Raw genomic sequence first — 21116 nt, forward strand, 5'->3', positions numbered from 1 at the left:
ATAACTACAATAATAACAATAATAATAATAATAATAATAATTATTATTATAATGAGGCTATTTTTTTGTAAATTTACTTTTTGTTCCATTTAATTAGCCTCTTTAGCGGAGTTAAAAATGAACTGGGTGATTTTGAGGACTTGCGGCAGCTCATTAACCAATTAGCTTCCATAAACAGCCCATTGAATTCTCTTTTCACATTTATTATTATTATTATGTGTCATTATAATAATTATTTTGAGTAATAGCGCTATCGGGGTAAATTGAGCGAAAATAATGAGGCACTGATATAGTGATAAAGACCTCGACAATTTGTTACCCAAAGTTTTGACGTTAGATCCTGGTATATACACACATAGCTTATGCTTATATTAAGACACTATACTTTAGCATTATACTTATTGTAGGGTATGAGGGTTTCGTGACAGTGTGATCAAGACAATCTTTAACAAAAACAAACTCTTGCTTTATAACTTGTTTAAAGTTTCATAGCCTGACGTTCTTGCGCTCTATATAAAACGCCACCCGTAAACTATTTCTCTGCACTGATATTGCATGTTTTTTTTTTATTTCATCGACCAGCTTTGATAATTAAATTATTTATTTAGTCTCAAATCTTACATCATTTTATTTATGTTAAAGATAAAAATTAATGATACCCTGAGAAAAAAAATTTTCAACTATTTTATTTTTTAGCTGAATAAATCAATTTTTTTTTCACAGTAATTTTATAAAAAAAAAAAATATATATTTGATTTGAAAACAAAAAACTTGTGAATTTTCGTCTAAAATTGTTTTTTTTTTCCCAATCGAATAAATTTTTTCTCACGAATAAAATTATCGTGAAAAAAAATTTTAAGGGGGTATTCTAGTGTAGAGGCATGAATTTGAGGTGTTTTTTCGGGTGCTATAAATAAAAAACAAAAAATATTTTTACCATCCATTTTTTTAACAGGCGTTTATTAATGATTTGAGAATACAAAAAAAAAAAAAGGCAAAAAATACAAAACTGAAAATGTTATATGTTGTTGAAGTGGCAGGTACAAAAGAAATGGCGCGCCAAACTTGTCACGATTGCAAGCTTTCTAATGATCTGAAATAAAAAAATAAAAAAGATTATTAATTTAAATAAATGCTGCTATCGTACTAACTAAGAAAAAGTGTAAAAAAAATTTTTTTTGCTAAATTACGGCTGTCCGAAAAAATGATACATTTTTTTCTATATTTTTGGACTTTTCTGAATTTTTTAAAAATAGCAAAAATTTTTATTTTGTTATAATAATAGTCAATGCGATAGAGATTTATATTTAGAAGACTCCCACCAAATTTCAAGTAAATCGGTTCAGTAGAACTTGAGAAATCATGCCAAACGTTTTGAAAAATGTAGTTTCGAAAAAAACGCGTTTAAAGTTTTGGGTAAAATTACGCTCGGAATTTCTTCGGCTAATAAATAAAATTATTTAAAATTTTCAACAAATTAATTTCTTGTCACAAGTGCTAATTTTTTTAAAAATAAATTTTTTATCAGTGTACATAATTTGTATCGAGAAAAACAATATGATGATCCAAATAATTTACTTACGAATTTTCATCCGGAGATCAAATGTTTATATTAAAATCGTCGTATGATTTATTAAGAAAGGATATTGAAAGAATGATAACCCATGTCGGTATAACGGGATGTTCATTGTATATTAATTTGATCAATACCTTTAAATAATGAGCGCTAAGTATTAAATAATTATACTGTTCTACTTCATGAAAATGAAAATAATTAATAAGGTTAAAATTAAAAACTTTCCAGTTCTGTTTCTTATTGATTTTCTCGGTTTGTTGTTAATAACTAAGCACAAATGTTGGAGTTCATTTTTCGACTGTCAAAGGGAAAATTTGAAAAGTGTTATATAATTAAAATAGATACATTTCGCAAAAGTTAATGGATACTTTGAGGTCATGCTACATTTATTTTTCCTTTTAATTCATTTTAAATTCTCGAGATCTCAATTAATGTTTAAACTTTTCAGCTATTCATAAAGTAGTTAAGCTTTAATGTTACAGGACTTTTAACTTGTACCATTAAAGCTCAGTATTAAAGTAATTTAGTAATTTAACTATTCCAATTTAGATTTAGATGCAAAAAGCAGGAATGACAAAATTTAGTAATTGGTGCATGGGTTTTTATTTTTTTGGTAATCGTTCGCTTGCAAACGATGTTAGAAAAAAATTTGCATAAAAATTGAACAATTACCAGTAAAATAAAATAGAATAAAAATAATAATTTTCTTGTAAGTTATAAGAACTGCTTTTGGTGTCAGCTAAAATTAATAATATTAAATAATGGTGAATGGTAATGGTTGATGGTACTAGAGCGCAATAATGAAATTATTAATAAAATAAAAACAAATCTAATTTATATCTTGTATTCTTTGCAATATTGTTGGTGCTCTTACACAAACAAAAATGGCATGCTGGTTGACAACAGGAGGTGAGTCTTAATTTCTTAACTTGGTTTTCTTCCCGGCAGCTCCTTTACGCTTAGCTCCTCTATTTCTGTTATTATTTTTATCATCATCATTATTTTTTTTTTTCGATTTTTTATTATAGCACTGATAAATATCTATCTCGGTGCTTTTCCTCTGTACAATACACATGCCACACAATTTATTTGCACGTTTCATTTTTGCCAAAAAAAAAGTAACAAAAAAAAACAAACAACTCTTCGCTTGACATGTTTATATATATATATATTCTTCTTGTCATTGCGGCTATGTCAATTTAACAGATTGAAATAAATATTTATAAAAATACTCGAGTTTAAATTTGTAATACCTTACAATAAAATGTTATCAACGATATGGATATATGTCTATTTATTTTTGGTGATTAATTTATTTACGCCAATGCCATGCACAACTAATAGATCTTGTTTATATATCTTTATTTTAAATAAATTAATCAATCCCTCTGTTGATTTTATTTTATTAAATTCCTACAGTATAAAAAATTCTCCGTCATTGCGTCGAAAAAATTGTGTCAAAAAGTTTTTTGTTGAATTTTTAACAAATAGAAGAACTCAGTATAAATTTATGTATATGTATTTCTAAATGCATGTGTTAACATGCTTGTTGTAGATATTAATGCAGATGTAATAATAATTAATAATTCAACGTTAATATTCATATTAGTATTCTAATATTATTTACATACGTATAATTGTATGAATTATTTGTTTAAATTATATGAATATCTAGATTATTTATTTTTATAAATTTAGTTATTGATTATGATTACTAATAGTGATATAAATTTCTTCTTCAAAATAAAAATACAGAAACAACAGGAGATGAACAAAAACAAGGAGATCATTGTGCTCGATCACAAAAGATCAAACGCTATCAATATTGGCATGACCAAATTACCCCCTCCGCGATCAATCAAGACGGCCATTCTCAAGATGGACGCTACTATTATGAATCGAGAGGGCATTGAGGTAAGTTATAACTTTTCTTTTTTTTTTTTTTAATAATTTCACAAAAATTTGAAGTGGAATTTTTTTTTAATATTTTTTTTTTAGTTATTATTTAATTAGAAAAAAAAATCAAAAACCGAAAAAATTTGAAAAATTTAGCTTAAATTTACAATTTTTTATTAAAATTTTTACTTCAATTTTGTTTAGATGAATTGAAAGTTAATAACATTTTTAAATTTGATTTTTGCATTATTTAATTTCAAAAATAGTTTGATCAAAGTTACAGGTCTCTCTATTGAATATATCTTATAATCAAATTTTTACTTTAGTTTTCTAATAATTAAACGGAAGATGAAGTTACGACAACTCATTAATAACTAAATAACAAATTCAAAACTTCCCTAAAGTTATAATACTAATTCTACCGTCTCATCGTTACTCAACTAAATTTGTCAAAAGCTTAGATATTATAAATGAAGTTTTGATCCATGCATTCAATATCTGCAAGCAATTTTCACATTCACGCTCATTACTAAATACTTTTTAATTATTCTATATTATCACTAAATTATCTCATTATTTTATCATAGCTATAATCATTTTCTAAAATATCTTCAATAGATTCCGAACTTAAAAAAAATTATTCAATTTATTTCTATTGAAAAAAAAAAAAAAATAAACATTTTTTTGTAAATTACAATCGTTCCTTTTTTTATTATTTTAATTAATTTTATTTCAATAAATAAGTAGATATTGAAAATATCACAAACATTTTTTTTACAGTTTTACATTTTTTTTTTTTTAGATTTTCACTGTTGTAAAAGTAGTTTAATGAATTCGTAAAAGTTTGATAATTCCAGCGGCGTTAGAATGTCAAATTATCACACAAAGCCTTTTTAATTTCCTGTCAAGCAACTCACATATGCAAAAAAGTTTTAAATTAATTAAAAATTAAATTAAATGCACTGGCTGTAAAACGAAAGTTTTGTAAATACATATATTTTTTTTCGTTAATTAATTTAAACAAAATATTGCCTATGAAGAATCAAGATAAACTTTGAACATTTAAAATTGACTCATTTTTTTAAATTTACATTGTTATCTTTGAATATAATTGAGAGCCAATCAATTATTTTTCGTTCATTTTATTTTTCTATATCTCTAATAGATGGCGGTAGTCGTACGCAGCGCTAGAACTGTACTTGAAAATGACGTTTCTTAAGTTAAAAGACCGGGTTTTTTTACATGTACAAAAAACTATGCAGTATATTTAATATTGTGATTTTTTAATATTTTTTCCTCACAATTTATTCACAACTTCAGTAAAACAAAGCTTAATTAATTTTTTTTTTCAGTAACAACTTTAAGAAAATTCTAAAACTTGAAACAATACAAAGTTTTCAATGAAAATTTTTGTATTTATTCAACTGATTGTTCAGATTATTTTACACAAATAAAAAAAATTCTGAAGGCGTGGATATTTAAATTAGGAGAACTTTTTGTTAAAATTCAGGGATTAATAGAGATGTACGAGCGGGTAGTTTTAATTAAAGTTTTAGTCCATTGTCTATTATATGAATGCGTAGATACAATAGTTGTAGTAGTAGGTAGTAGTGGGTATACAATTTAATATTTCTTGATATAATATAGAACAATATATGTATGTATGTGATATAATATGATGCAATACAATACAAAGTATGATATAGTACGGTACATTATGATATATGTACACTGTTAAGATATTGTTTAAATTATTCATAAGAGATAAGTGATAACTGTAACACAAGGTATTATTTTAGAAACTTCTGACGATGCTACCAACCGAAGAGGAAAGATCGAGAATCCAAGAAGCGCAGGCCGCCAGTCCGGATCTGCCTCTCGGTTCAGCAGAACAGTTTCTACTTACTCTTGCTTCCATATCTGAGTTACCGGCAAGATTGAAGCTCTGGGCTTTCAAACTCGACTTTGAGAACTCTGAGAAGGTAAGCAATCGAACTTTCAGCTAAAACTGAAAGTACATCAGAAGAACTTGGGAAATCAACTGAGAGGTATTAATATGATGCATATACTCGTACCTCGTATTCATACCAGTATATAATGTATATAGTATTTGCATTATATCTGTATCTCTATAAGAAAATGTTTATACACATCTCGGTATATATAAGTATACTTATTTCTTAGTCGACTGTTTATTTGCACACTGCTTTGACAAATCCTCGCTTATGATAAGTAAATACGAGGAATATTAACTTGAAATTGAAAATATCTCTTTATGTTCGAAATTGTTTTTGTTGTGTAAACATCTTTTTAATTATTATTTAAAATATTTTGTTGTTTAATGTAGAAACAGATTTTTGGAAAAAATTTTAATTAAATTTTTACAAATAAATATGAAGGGTTATTTTGAGAAAAATCAATCTTGAAGACAACTAGTTGATTTTTGTCTTAGATTCTGAATTTTTAGATATTTTTACATTCTTTAATCAAAAAAATTATCAAAAATTAATGATTATTAATAATAATATTAATAATGATAGTTAAGGTAGTATTCTACTTCAAGCCCTAAAAAAACGCTATTTTTAAGAATTTTTTATGAGTTTATGAATAAAGATATTGATGTAGTTTTTTGGACTTAGTAAATACACTCTTAAAAAAAATTAAAAATTGTTTTATTATATAGGGTAAAAGACCCCATTAGTGGCGAGGATCCCATAACTGACACTTTCTTTGATTTTGGTAATTACTCAATGAAATCATTAATTTCTATTATGAATGTATTATTTATAATCTTTAAGGCCTTTAGATCAAAAAAATTTTTAATTTTTATTCCTAGTAGAACATTTTTTCATTGAAAGAAAAAGTGCCATTTATAGGGCTTAGAGGTCCCACTAATGGGGTCTTTTACCTTATTTTTCGCCGTTTAAAAATAAAAAAACACTCATTAAATACATTACCTAGATTAGTAGTAAATGCGTTTGCGCTGGTGTTGAAATTTCAAAAATGAGCTATTTAAAACAGAAAATTTTGAATTTTTGGGTTCAATACATTATCTGCTAAAGTTAAATTTTTTAAAAATAATTTTTCAGCTGGTTGATACACGTGTAAAAAACATGAGGTAATTTAGTAAAAAAGAAAATACAATTAAACTGCTTAAATTGGTTTAAAATTTTAATAAAAATTCTTGAATGTTTAAATTTTCAAAAATAAAAAAAAAATCAATTTTTTTTAAATTTCAAAGTAAAATACTACCTTAGGAAAAGTAAATATCTTGAAGCAAGAGTGAAATTTTAAACAAATTTTTTTTTTAATATAATACCACTATTAATAAAAATTTCCAAAAAAAGATTCTGATTGTCTATCTGGAACAACGATTAAGAAAAAAATTTTTTTTTCTATTTTCCAGGAAATAGCAGACCCGTTGATGGATCTTAAGCAAGGTATGGAGACGTTGCGGATGAATAAAACGTTCCGTGGTATTCTGAGCACACTGCTATCAATCGGGATATTCTTGAACGGAAATGAGGTGAGCTATTGTATCAGTCAAATGATATCCGTTTAATATAACGGATCCTCGAGTGTATCTATTGAAAAGTTGATATCTCGGCTTCGGGCCAACTCTCATATTCGATCTCACTCATCACATTCTTCTTTACTCTTTGCTCTTTACTCTTTTTCCCCAAAAGCTTTGTACTTCTCCCTCATTTTTTCCCTGTTATTTTTTTCTCATATCAATTTACCCTTTTTTAAAATCCATTCTCTTTCCAGGTGAAGGGCTTTCAGCTGGAATATCTCACCAAAGTACCTGAAGTCAAGGACACCGTACACAAGCATTCTTTGCTCCATCACCTTTGTCATATGGTGATGGAGAAGTTCCCGGACTCAACGGATCTTTACTCTGAAGTAAGTGTTTATTTTTATTCATAAATTTAAACCAAAAATTTTCAATTACAGATTTATAATAAAAATAAAAAAAAAAAATGAAAATTTCCATTTGAAAAAATAGCCGATTTTTCCGTAACATATCACGAGAAATTTCATTGTGTTTATTTTACGACTTACTTTATTTTTTTCTCTTATTACTCTCTATTTTAAAAACTTTTTTATCTGGATTTTATTCGTCAGATCGGAGCTGTAACCCGAGCGTCGAAGATTGATTTTGACGAGTTGGCGTTAAATATCAGCAAGCTTGAGAGCGAATGCAAAGCCTCTTGGGACCATCTGAAACTTATTGCCAAGCACGACGGCTCAACAATGATGAAAGTAAAGTAAGAATCCTAATAAAATATTTATATTTTATTTATAATATAATATATAATACAGTATATAAATAAATGATTGCTTTATTCAAATTATATAAAGCCCGAGGTGAGGTGCTTGGTGGCTGCAGCTTTAATTTAAATTATTGGATTTTAATAAAAAAAAATTCACATCAAAGTATTTCCCTTTTAATCTTTATTCAATATTTTATTTTTCTTGGTATTATTTTAATTTTAAGGGCATTTCATAGCGGCTGGTGGGACATTTGACTTTGAAATTCCATAAATTATAAGCTACTAGTTGTTACTCGCCCGCTCCGCTGGGCGCTTTATAGAATTGCATTTTTAGATTTAAACTTGAAATTTAATTAGAGTATTGTTTTGACTTGCACAGATTCCCAACTCTATCGAATTGGCATGCACTTTTTATCCATATAATTATTCTAGCTAATATTCATTGTAACTTTCAATGTGCAATCATTATTACATTCCCGTGTCTTTCTTACAAAAATGAATAATAATTGATATGAAAAAAAAAAATTTTAATGAGCATTGAAAGTTTCAGTTAAAGAAATTGCAGGTCTCATAAGTGAAGAAATCTGCCTAGTATATAAACTTAACCAATAGAGTTAAAAAACTTATTTTAAACAAATGACAATCGAATAGAATAAATTGAGTTACAATAAAAATTCATTATTTCTAAGTCAAAAAAATATAGGTTCCGAATATGTAATCACCGCCATATTATATACTAAAACCTTCTCCGAAACACGCTGCATCTTATGGTATAAGTATTATTCCGATCGGTTCAGTAGTTTTCGCAGTATAACCGGACAAAGAAACCGACTCTACATTTATTAGTATAGATAATTATGTGACTGAAACTTATACTATAAATAGTAAAATTTATCTTATAGTATAGAAGAATAATTAATTAACAACATCCCTTTGTCAAAAACCTCCATTACTTTTTAAGTTTCTCGTAATTATCATTTGACTGAGTGTGACTGGTGGGACATCGAAAAATCCTTCTCTCTCACCGTGGTATACTTAAAGTCCAATTTCAGTTCGACCACTGAACTTTTAAAAAATACTTTTCTCTTAATACAAAATGTATCCTACAAACATTCAATATTATAAAGAATTAGACTTATTACCTACGTAGAAACAATTAAAAAAATTTTTTTTACTGCGACTGGTGGGACAAGTACAAAATGTGTACATGAAGTTGTTTATTAAAAAAACTTTTATATTATTTCAACCTTAGAAACATTATTGTTTATATATTTAACTATAAATTATTTAGGATAATTAAAAAAAACTAATTAAAAAACACAAATAAAGGATTTAGCATGCTGGCAACACGATCTTAATAAACTTAGGTGTTAATTAATAACGAACAAAAAAATTTGTTCTTAAAACTATTAAAGAATATTTGACCCGGATACAAGTTAGTACGGCTGAAAAGTTACTAGGAGAGAAAAATCGATTTTCTTATTAATTAAAAAAAATTTTCTTTACAAATTAGTAAAATATAAACTTTTAATAATAAATTAAGATTAAATTTTTAAATTTTAGTAATTTTTTAATTTTGCATGGAATGTTTTTTTAAAAAAATAAAAATAGCCTGAAATATTAAAAAAAAATTTTCATGATTTAGATGAAAAGTTTCTTCATATTTATCGGGCATAAAAAAAAATAGAAAACTGAGGTATCTTAAAGACAAGAATTAAATGTAATCTTGAGTAATTTTTATCTAAGAACCAAAAATCCTGTAAATTGTCGAGGATACGCGATGTCCCCTGTGTGAGCAGGCCCAATAAATTTTACCCGATTTTCCCCTCTAGTAAGTTGGCAAAAGCCCAAGTGACTCACCATTAATTACTTGAAGCTTTACTTGTTTTTTTTCATCATTTTATTCTCATTCTCATCCTTACTTTTATTTTATTATTTTCCGGGTATTCTTATAAAATTACCAACTCTCTGTTGTTTCTTTATCACTTTGCCCTTTTAATAGGACACCCCTTCACCTTCACCTTTCTCGGCGTTCTTTTTACCAATCAGTAATATTTATCTTCTCTTATATTCTTCTATTTATTATTTATACCCCCAGCTATTTACTGAACATTGTTATTTCCTTAAAAAAAAAATTATTGAAACTGAAAATAAAAATGTATGTATTTTATTTCCTTTGTTAACAGAATGTCAGACTTTTTAGCCGATTGTGCGGAAAGAATTATAGTACTGAGTATCGTTCATCGGCGAATAATCAATAGGTTTCACAAATTTATTCTCTGGCTTGGTATTCCCTTGCATCGTGTTCAAGACACAAAGCCCAATGAATTCTGCAGAATTGTATCTGAATTCGCGCTGGAATACAGAACGACTCGCGAACGTGTTATACAACAGCTGGAGAAGAAAGCGAATCATCGTGAGAGGAATAAGACGCGGGGAAAAATGATAACTGAGGCAAGTATTATTGACATATTATTTTTTATTAAAAAAAAAAAAACGAAAACAAAGAAAAAAATGTATATTTATTTTGAATATCAAAGTACGAATTCTCCTCTATCTTATATCTTGTTTTGCTCTTTAACTTTGAGCCCCTTCAGCACTAGATTTCATCAGATCCTCGATACACACACACATGCACAAATAAAATTGTGTTTTAGATCTTGCGCATCTACTTTCCAAGTTTTTTCACTCTTGAATTCACCGAGAAAAATAATACAAAATAAAAAATATAAAATGTGTATACTTGTACTTTATATCTCGAATTTTCCCTATTTCCAGGTGGGTAAATTCCGTACGAAAGAAGATCGAGCTGACGCAGAACTTAGACAACTTCTTGGCAGTGATATTTCTGACGTTGAAAGTATACACGGTACTTTACCTTGGAGAAGACAACGAAAGGAGGGTAAGTACAGTCGAATAAAGTAATCTTTTTTTTTTTTAAGGGGCACAATTAGTGTAAAATTTTCAAAAAATCCAAATTTTTTTCATATTTCGATAGGTTATACCTTTAAAAAAAAGCGTCATTCGGCCATGCCCGACATGGATAGGTAGATTTCTCGTTTGAATATTAAAAAAAAAACACGTTATTAAAAGGCAATAATGTCCTAAAATGTATTTTTTATTATATTTTTGCAAATAACGATATAAGACCGACTACACGGAGAGAAAAATATAGGAATTTTTTCCAAATCATTATGGGAATGGTTCCTATGATAAAATTATCATTATAGGAATCAATCCTATATTGATTATGGGAACTATACCCATAATATATTGGAATGGTTCCTATACAATAATGGAATAGCTCCAATATATTATGGGAAATATTCCTATAATTATGGTAATCATTCCTATAGTATTATAGGAATAATTCCCATAATTATGGGAATGGTTCCCATAATTATAGGAATGGTCCCCTATACTATTGTAGGAGGGATTAACATAATTATATGAATAATACCAATAATTATAGCACTAATTCCCATAATATTATGGCGACGACGCAAATGATAGGAAAATGGTTGTTTACATGAAAATAAATAAATAATAACTTCAAATATATAAGTAATTAATATATTTTTTGTTGAAAATTAATATTTTACGAGAGTAGAAAAATTTTTTTTACGATGTTACTTCACGTATGTTTTTAATCTTAAATTGCTTATTTAACTCAGTTAAAATAGTGTTTATTAATCCAGAAAAATAATGTAACAAGTCTAAAATTTTTATAGGAAAAGGAGGATTTTCTTACTATACAATTACAGGGAAAAAATAGATGTGAGAAAGGTCATTGTTTTTTTACAATTCCATTTATTTTTCGAAACAAAATATTTATTTACAGTATTTAAAACTAATTAAATCCATCGTTTAGGTACATAACTTTTTATTATTTATATAAACAATGTTACTTATTTTACATATTTCAAACGTTGTTATTGGAAGACAAGTAAAATTGTTTGAATTAGTAAAGTATTTCAAATGCTTCAAAGTGGTTATCAAATTCACAAATAACTTGAGTTGTAATGATAAATAGTTGATTGATATTATCTTTAATTATTAACTCAACAATGTAAAATTTAGGACCATTTTCTGAAGGCATCACCAATACAGATGTTTCACTAATCTTATGATTGCCTATCCAATCTACATAGTTGACAACAGTAAAGTTACTTGGACATGTTGGAAGGCTCAAACGGAACGCATGAAATTTTTATGATTTTTCAACAAACTATTATCAATAGATCCAACTGTATAAAATGAATTTTCGTCATTTTCATACGATAAATAATAATTCAGTTTGAGTTGACTTTTTACGGCAATACTATGATTAATATTAATTCTACTTAAACAAACGCGAGCATATTTTCTAGCAGATTGATGTTTATTTTCGAAGTTCATAGAACATAAATTCCACGGTGGACCCATAGAACCATACATTCTCCGATAGTGCAAAAGGATATGGAATTTGAAGCTTAGTGGATGATTTGGAAATAATTCACAAAATAATATTAAAAATTCTGATATTATACTTTCTAAGAAAAATTCTGTACCACGGGCACAACTTTTAGACGTTGTGATATTGTTATTGTTATAGGTCCCTGTTATAGGGATATAGATATTGTTATACTTTAGGTTATTGTTATGGTATAGATTGTGGATCAAAACAAAACATTGACATATAAATCGAGTAGTCTGCCATCTATTGATAAGTACGAGTATGACGAAATCAAATTGTTGTGATGAGCTGCCTACGAGCATGCGCATTAAACCGCGGAAACATTTGAATATTTGAAATTCCAAAACCATTGAAATATGAAAAAAAATTAACTACTACCACTGATTAATTATTATTATTATTATTATTATTATTGTAATTATTATACTTAAAATAACGATCGACATTACTACTGATGAATTTTTGGTCGTATTTGAATTATTAGAGAATCAATAAATTGAAAAGAATATTTTTAGTTAATTATAATTAATTACTTACCTTAGTATTCAATATGGAAATAAGTCAAATAATTAATAAAACATGTTATTGCGAGTGAAATAACATTGAATTTGGACATCACAAGAACTCAATTATGTTGTTGTAGGTTAGGAAAATAATTTTCGTACTATTGGATTAAAAAAATTTACTTAAATATTATAGGAACCGTTACTATAATATTATGGGAATAGTTCCCATAATTATAGGAACAGTTCCTATATATTATAGGAATAGTTCCCATAATTATAGGAATAGTTCCTATAATTATAGGAACAGTTCCAATATCATTATGAGAACTATTCCCATAATTATGGGAACCATTCCTATAATTATAGGAATTATTCCCATACTGAAGTGCCCATAAATGTGGGTATCGTTCCCATAATTATTGGAACCATTCCTATAATCATAGTAACAGTTCCCAAAAATTATGGGTATCATTCCCATAATCCAAGTAATAGTTCCTAGAATCCTATAGGAAAACATTTCATTAAAATTATAGGAAAAATTCCCATATTTTTCTCTCCGTGTACAACAAATAGATATTTAAAGACATCTACCTAAAAAATAGAATTTGTAACAAATGAAAGTCATTTGATGATAGAAGCTAAAAATTTATTTTTGTAATACCAATCGCGAAACTTGGATTTTCGAGCTATAGTTAGGAGGGGTAAAATGAATGATATCTGGTAATCTATAGTTGAGTCTACTTTTTACGCACACGTAAGGATAAGTGACATCTCTCTCTGTCTATCTGTCTCTACATTCCCGCATGGATACTAAAAGTACTATAGGATATTTAGTTTTGTTTATTTCTACAATCATCCACCAGGGAGAGTATGAATCGAAAAAAATCTTGGCGACAAGTCGATTCTTGTAAACAATTTTACTAATATTTTAGTTTGTCAATTATTTACGTGTGACAGTTCATAAATGAATAATATTTTATTTGCATCCTCTCAAATCCGAGTTTCGCCGTTGCTATTACAAAAATTTTTTTAGATGCAAATCCGCAAAGGTTGGTATTTTGGCAATAAACTTGGTGATGACACTCGTCTGAGATTATGAGTGCATTCTCAACAAAACCTCGTACGTTTTATCTGGTCTCGCTTCGCTCGACCGATAACAACGTACTCGGTTTTGTTGAGAATGCACTCATAATCTCAGCCTCGTGACGTCACAAGCTTACCAAAATACCTACCATTCCGCATACGTATCGAAAATAACTATATTCTAGTTTTTTTTTTAACTTTCCCAACTATGAAATAAATTGAAAAATGCATAAAAAGGCGACGAAAAATAGTTAAAATTAAAGATAATTATGTAAATTTTAACATAAATTTGATAGATTTAAGCTATCTTTTACGGCCTAAAAATTATTTGAAGAAAAAGGGCCGAAATACGTTTATTGAAAAATTATTGAAAATTTTCAAAATCACGGAATTAATTAAAAAATCATTAAAACTAGACAAATGATAGTTTATATTGAAGGTAATTAAATGAAGTATAAGATAAATTTGATAGATTTTATCTATCTTTTACATCTAAAAAATTATTTTCATAAAATCTACGAGTCTAGAGAGTTTCAAAAATAAAATTTATGACTATCTGTTTAATTTGGATGGTTAGTAGTATTCGATCGTGATAAATCGAGATAAGAATATGGTTAAATCGAATGATGTATTTGATCTCTTAAATTTAATTAATTTGTAGTGTTTATTCTTGTCACTTAGATAGATTTTAAGTTATTAGTTACTATAGCATTAGTTTTAGTGACTAGTTTTAGTTTTAGTGACTATAGTTTTTATAGTTTATAGTCATTGTTTATAATATCTTTATATTGTATTACTAAATTTTGTACTTTTGTAAAACTTGCCATCTGGCCAGCAGGCTTTGGCATAAATAAAGTGAATCTGAATCTGAATCTGAAAATTCAAAATTTTTTGAAAATGAAAAAAATTTTTAAACAACCACAACTCATAAACTAACCGGCCGATTTCGATCATCTTCGAACATGATCTTGGTATTGATCCACAGAATAAACTCACAAAATTTCATGATGATCGATTGAGAACTGTGGGCGCAATCCTGCTGACATGACGCGTTATATCACATATATAAACTTTTGAGCCAATGCCATTTTTCGACATTACTCGATGAAATGAAATATATTATGACAAAATTTTCTAAAAATTACGATATGAGACCGGCTACAATTATTATATTTCTAAAGAAATCTACCTAATGACATATTAAAATTTTTAATCGATATCTCAAATAGTGTTTGAATTACAGCCATTTAAACAGTAGCCGCTCGGCAGTAAGAATAGGATTATTTTATCTTTAAACACGTTTTTCTCGAAACAGCATATTTCAAATTTGCTGCAGTGATTACTCGAAGAAAAATGATCCGATCACAACCAAATTTTTTTCTGCGTGTTCTGTACATAGTTCTCCAGACAATGATTCTCCAGTTTTTTGATCTGATCAAAAATCGAATTTTGGCAGGCCAAAAACGACCAAAATTTTGGGTAAAATTCAACTTTTTTTTTCCTTAAAAACGCCGCCATTTTTTCAATTTTTGATATTTTTTTTCGAGCGAGGGTCATTGTACGAAAAATATCTTCTATTTAAACGAGAATTTTTTTTTTTATGTTTCATTCATGGAGAAGGCCGGAATGGAGGATCTTTTTTTTTAGTGCCGTCGAAAATCGCGTGTAACTCGGAAAATATTTAATTTTTTTCTTCAAAAATTTTACTGTATATTCTTAAAATATATATATTAATATACCCTTGAAATTTTAAAACAATCCATACATGAGTTTTTTTTATTTTAATTCTCAAAAATCGCTTTTTTTAGGCTGTCACACTAGTTGTACCCCTTAATCAATAAAAAATTCCCTGACAAGTATTTTATATTTCTTCTTAAAGGACGAACTTTGCTGGGCCCTATTCTGAGGGATGAGACGACCAACGGAAACGTCACAGACGGCGATGACGAGCTCCTGGAGTCACTAGTGAAGACTGCGACCAAGTGTCCATCCACCAGGACAACTCCGCGCGAGCGCAAGAGGACGCGAAACGCCGATCGTAAGTCTTGTAAGTGCGATCCCTGCACCCTGCACGTGACTCCATTGCAATGTTATTTCCTAGTCTTGTTAAATTAGAATCTTATTTAAGTAAAGTTCAGCAGTAAAGCTCTCTTGGGCTGAATTTTAAAAAGAGCAATGCGGTGGAAGTCACAAGCCGTTGTGATAAATTTATAAAATTGCACCTTATTCGCACCCTACATTATTCTACCCTCAATTTCATTTCTTTCTTGCCACGGTAAATTTTATTCACGTCAATGAACAAATCATGACAAATGTGATAAATGGTTCAGCAAAATTTTATTGATTATTCTATTTTATTGTGTTTATTATTCAAATATAAAATAATTTATCATTTTCTTCAATAAAATTTTCTTAAGGAGGAACACTACTGTGACGATTGAAAAAAAAGGTAATTTTCGGGAATTTTTTTAACAGGGAAAATAAAAGAATTTGGGGATCGGATTTTTTTTTATTTTATTAAGGGTATATTAAAGATTATTACCCTAAATTTTTATTAAAAAATATTTAATTATTACAAAGTTATTAACAATCTCGTAGAGCACTAGAAACAATTTTTTAGTCGGGTTAAAACAAAAAAAAAAAAACGGTAAAAATAATAAGAAAATTTTCAATCGGTCACGATTTTTTTGAAAATTAAAATTTTCAAAATTCTGTACGTGCAACGATAACTACATCCTTACTAATTAAAAAGACCATTCGGCATCCGAAATGGAAGTAGATTTCTCGATTGAAAAGAACGTATTTTTTATAAAATAATATTAATAATAATATACAACTTCTGTTACAATAAAACAATATAACGTCAAAACGAATGCAAAAGTAAAATTTCATTACATCTGTCTGAGTAAGTAGGTAATTTTTGGCTTAGACTGATGGTAAGGTATGCAAATTGAAGTTTATGTAATAATCTTACAGATGCAATTTACAGAAATTCAATAGGATATCGCATTCAATTGTTATTGCAAGGAGATACGATAAAAGTGAAAATTTTTGCGATTTTCGAAAATTTTTGAATTGCTATCATTCCTAAACTATTTAATTTAGAAAAATAAATAAGGATGGAAATTAAATCTTATTAAATAAGCTTTCAGATGCAATTTACAGAAATTTAATATGATATCGCATTTAATTGAAATTTCATGAAAATACGGTAAAAGTGAAAATTTTTGCGATTTTTTTAAATTTTTGAATTGCTCTAATTTCTAAACTAATTGACAGATTTGGCTCATCTTAAAACTTAACCTCAGAAATCGTCTTAAAAATGAGTATGTTACGTTTTATTGAGATCCGTACAGAATTGCGGGAGTTAGAGAAGAGACAAGGCCGATTATATCGTATATATATATATATATATCTACGAGATTGTTAATAACTTTGTAATAATTAAATATTTTTTAATAAAAATTTAGGGTAATAATCTTTAATATACCCTTAATAAAATAAAAAAAATCCGATCCTCAAATTCCTTTATTTTCCCTGTCAAAAAAATTCCCGAGAATTACCTTTTTTTTTCGACTGTCACAGTGGTGTTCTTCCTTAAAATTTTTTATCAATAATAATTAAGTTAAAGTAAGACAAATGTGTTCTTACAAATGTTAACCAACCTAGTAAAATAAATATGTGACTTATAAATTAAATAAATTTGAAATTCACATATCTGGAGCAATACTTGAACGAGTTGGTTAAATCAATTGTTCTCTTGAAAATCGATAAGAGCAATTTAGGCGCAACGATTTACGCCTTGTCGCGCGACTACGTTTATTCGCTGACTCACTCCTTTTATCTATCTATCTATCTATCTATATATATATATGATGTTACAACATATACATACATTTATAGATGTGTGTATGTTCATTCGTAGGTACGTCGGCACATACGTATAAAACCCACATGAGATACCCGAAGCGAACACGAATCTCTCTATCTAGCACAGCAACCTCGTTCAACTTGATCGCTTACGGAAATTGATTTTCCCAATACAACGAATACACACAGTCGTTACCAAACGACGGGGTACCCTCTTGAAAATGCTCCACGCGGTAGCTCACAACCCGATTTAGCTTTTATACTCTCCCTTACAATATTTATTTTACTTTACTTCTGTGGAAACTTCAACCCTCGGTCAGTACTCCTTCCGATCTCATTATTAGTTTCGATTACCTGCCCTTTCAAACTCGTTACAGTGACGTTTGAACCCGAGCATTACGGAAACATTACTTCTACTTTTACTTCCCTTTGATTTCGATGTAGTTGCGTCAATCAAAATCAAAAATTTATGTACTATCTGTAATATATTTATATATAAAGTCGAGAATATTTTTTTAGTACACTGAGAAAAAAAAATTTTATCCAGAAGATTTTTTTGACATAAAATTTAAATTTTTTAAAAAGTAATATTTATATTTGTCTTTATTATAATTGAGTAAAAATTAATTTTGGACTGAAATAAATTCTTATTTAGCTGAAATAAGTTTAAAATTTTTAACAAATACTTCAAGCAGTTTATCTAAATTAAGTTTGTAAATATTGATTATATTTTTCTAAAAATTCGAATCAAATTTTTATAAAGATTATTTTATTTTTAAGTCTTGTTGATAAATCCAAAAAATAATAAATTATTTACATTGCTACATTTAATTAAATAAAATTAATTACTTTAATGTTACCGCAATTAACTGACGTATAACTTTTAGGATTTTTTTAAAAATAAATTATTACATAGAGAATTTTAAAATTTGTATCAAACTAAATAAAAAGTTTTAATTAAATTTATAATATTTAAATTAAATAAAATAAAATAAAATAAAAAATAAATTAAATTAAATAAATATCATTAATATTTTTATTTATAATATTTATTTATTTATAAATGAATAAATAAATAAAAAAATTTTTAATTTGTTGTATCAAGCTAAATAAAAAGTTTTAATTAAATTTATAAAATATCAAAATATGCATTTTGTAATTTTCAAATGAATAATTATTTTTTTAATTTTATTTAATAAAAAATTTACTCAAGAATTTTTTTATTAGTTATATAAATAAAATTATTTTTATTTATAACATTTAAAAATCCGTCACTCCACAAATGTTTTACAGTGTAAATTTTTGATCAAAGAAAGTTATCTCAATAATAGTTTTGTTTTCTCAGTGTAACTTAAATTTATATTGATATATTATATGACCAGATCAGTTATAAGTATCGTAATTCCTCGCTGAAGTTTAAAGTACTTTGATATACAATAGACTGCAAGCTACTCAAATACTCTCGTTAATGGTCAATTAATATCACGAAAGTAAGCTTTAATTGAGGATTTAATTTTAATGACCGCTATTAAAACTTCATTAGAAGTTATTTATTTTAACTATCCAAAGCTCATTTCTCTTAAAATGTTAATAATTATCAAAACCTCAATTATTTAGTGGATGAGGTAAATTTTGTTCGAGTTATAGTTGTGTAATTAAACGAGTTAGTCAACCTAGGTTTGAAGTAATGAAAACTCGATACTATTTTTCATAATATAATTTTGACATTTGTTATTCAGAAATTTTATTTTTTTATTTTTCTAATTAAATAAAAATGTAATTAATGTAAAAAAACTATTTAAATACTAACATATTTTAAGCCCCAATAAATGTAAATAATATATGAAAATAACTAATGGTGAAATTAAAAAAAAAAATATTACAAACAACGGTTTAAAAAGGGTGTGGTGATGGTCGTAATAAAAAATTATTTGTAAATAATTAATGAATTAATGGGGATTAAATGTTCTCTGCTTATAAACAATTATATTTTTGTCTGACAGTAAAGCGATCACGCACCCGCGAGAACAACACTACGTCAACAGGGTACCGACCCTAGAGAGACACGCGATATATATATATTTAGATCCACCATTTTATTCCATCGACGTTCAGAAAAAAATGATAAAAATGAAAAATGAAGTTAAAAGGAATAAAGGTTCGCCGGTTTTTGTAATTATTATTCCTGTGATTGTGCAGTGTTTTGTCTTTCGTTACTTTTTAACGTGCGTGGATTTTTATGCATGTAAATTTTACTAAATTTTACTAAAATACTCGTTAGATTTTTTTTTGCTGAGAGAAAAAATTTATTTTAAAAATAATGAGCAGTTGTAAAAAAAAAATTTATTGAAAATTATTAACAATTTTATTTCTCAGCTAAAAAAAATCAAAATTTTTCTTATATTAATTTTATTGTTAGAAAAAAATTTTCTAAATTGGGAAAAAAATAATTTTGAATATAAATTCGCTAGTTGTCTATCTAAAAATGTTTTTCTTTTCTAAATCAAAAAAATTTTTTATCAAAAAGAAAATTATTGTAAGAAAAATTTTGATTTCTTCAGCTTAGAAATAAAATTGTTTAAAATTTTCAATAAATTAATTTTGCTAATTTTTTCCAAAAGAAATTTTTCTCTCAGTGTGCTGTAATGTAATTTTTGTATTAATATATGATTTAAAATTTAAACGCCTATTTATGTTGTGTAATATTTGCATTGAGTTTAAAATATGCGAGCGAAAATATTGGTGAGATTATTCAGCCAATAAATAATTTAACAATACAGCTTATGTCTTGTTTTGTATTATAAAAATTTTTGACAGCGCTGGTTGTTCATCGGCGATGCAAAATGAATTACATTATTAGCTTTAATATTACAAAAGAGATTACATGTTTGAGGTTTAATAAACAGCTTCCTGTTCATTTTTAATATTTGAATTTCTATTGGAATTTATGAGTTCTGTTATCGGATTAATAAGTCCAGTATTTTTATTATTTTATGTGCTTACATTCTGTTGAGTTATTATTTATTTTATTGCATACAACAGCAAATTAAATTTTAAAAATTTTTATTCCAATTTTGTTCTTTGAAATATTCATTTCAAGGATAATTAAAAAAATACTGAATTTTAAATAAATAAATTTAGAAGAGTCCCCTGAATCAATTTTCCAATATTAGTTAACCTTCGAATAAATAATTTAATTTTTTTTTTAATGAATTTATTATAAAGAGAAAAAAAAATTAAATGTAGAATTGAAAAGAAGTATTGATACAATTTTTTTTTTAAATATTAAAATGTGTTATGAAAATAAAATTAACAATAATAATAAAGTTAGCCGAGACTTTTGATTTTTTTATTTTGCTTAATTTATTAAATTATAACTGAAAAAATATTTTTAAAAAATTGCACTTATAGTTTTTGAAGTTTTTAACAAGTGAAATTTTTTAAAAAATTTTTTT

General features: G+C 26.9%; 1 protein-coding gene across 6 annotated transcripts in view; it reads left to right on the forward strand.

Moving 5' to 3' along the window:
- The window catches only part of LOC123259947 (FH1/FH2 domain-containing protein 3), a 162849-nt gene that overhangs the window by 137752 nt on the left and 3981 nt on the right, over nt 1-21116 (forward strand). For 2 of the 6 annotated variants that reach the window (XR_006508350.1, XR_006508352.1), the window contains 9 exons: nt 3332-3490; nt 5272-5454; nt 6879-6998; nt 7241-7375; nt 7598-7740; nt 9933-10200; nt 10525-10648; nt 15671-15838; nt 19665-19819. Coding sequence is in view for 3 of the 6 variants with exons in the window: in XM_044720784.1 (XP_044576719.1) it covers nt 3332-3490; nt 5272-5454; nt 6879-6998; nt 7241-7375; nt 7598-7740; nt 9933-10200; nt 10525-10648; nt 15671-15838 (1300 nt within the window). In the remaining 3 variants the exon portion in view is untranslated. Of the gene's footprint in view, nt 1-3329; nt 3491-5271; nt 5455-6878; nt 6999-7240; nt 7376-7597; nt 7741-9932; nt 10201-10524; nt 10649-15670; nt 15839-19664; nt 19820-21116 lie in introns of all 6 variants that reach the window. The other 4 variants (XM_044720784.1, XM_044720786.1, XR_006508351.1 and 1 more) reach the window with 3 other exon arrangements.

Source organism: Cotesia glomerata, linkage group LG2, assembly GCF_020080835.1.
Source record: "Cotesia glomerata isolate CgM1 linkage group LG2, MPM_Cglom_v2.3, whole genome shotgun sequence".
NCBI lineage: Eukaryota > Metazoa > Arthropoda > Insecta > Hymenoptera > Braconidae > Cotesia > Cotesia glomerata.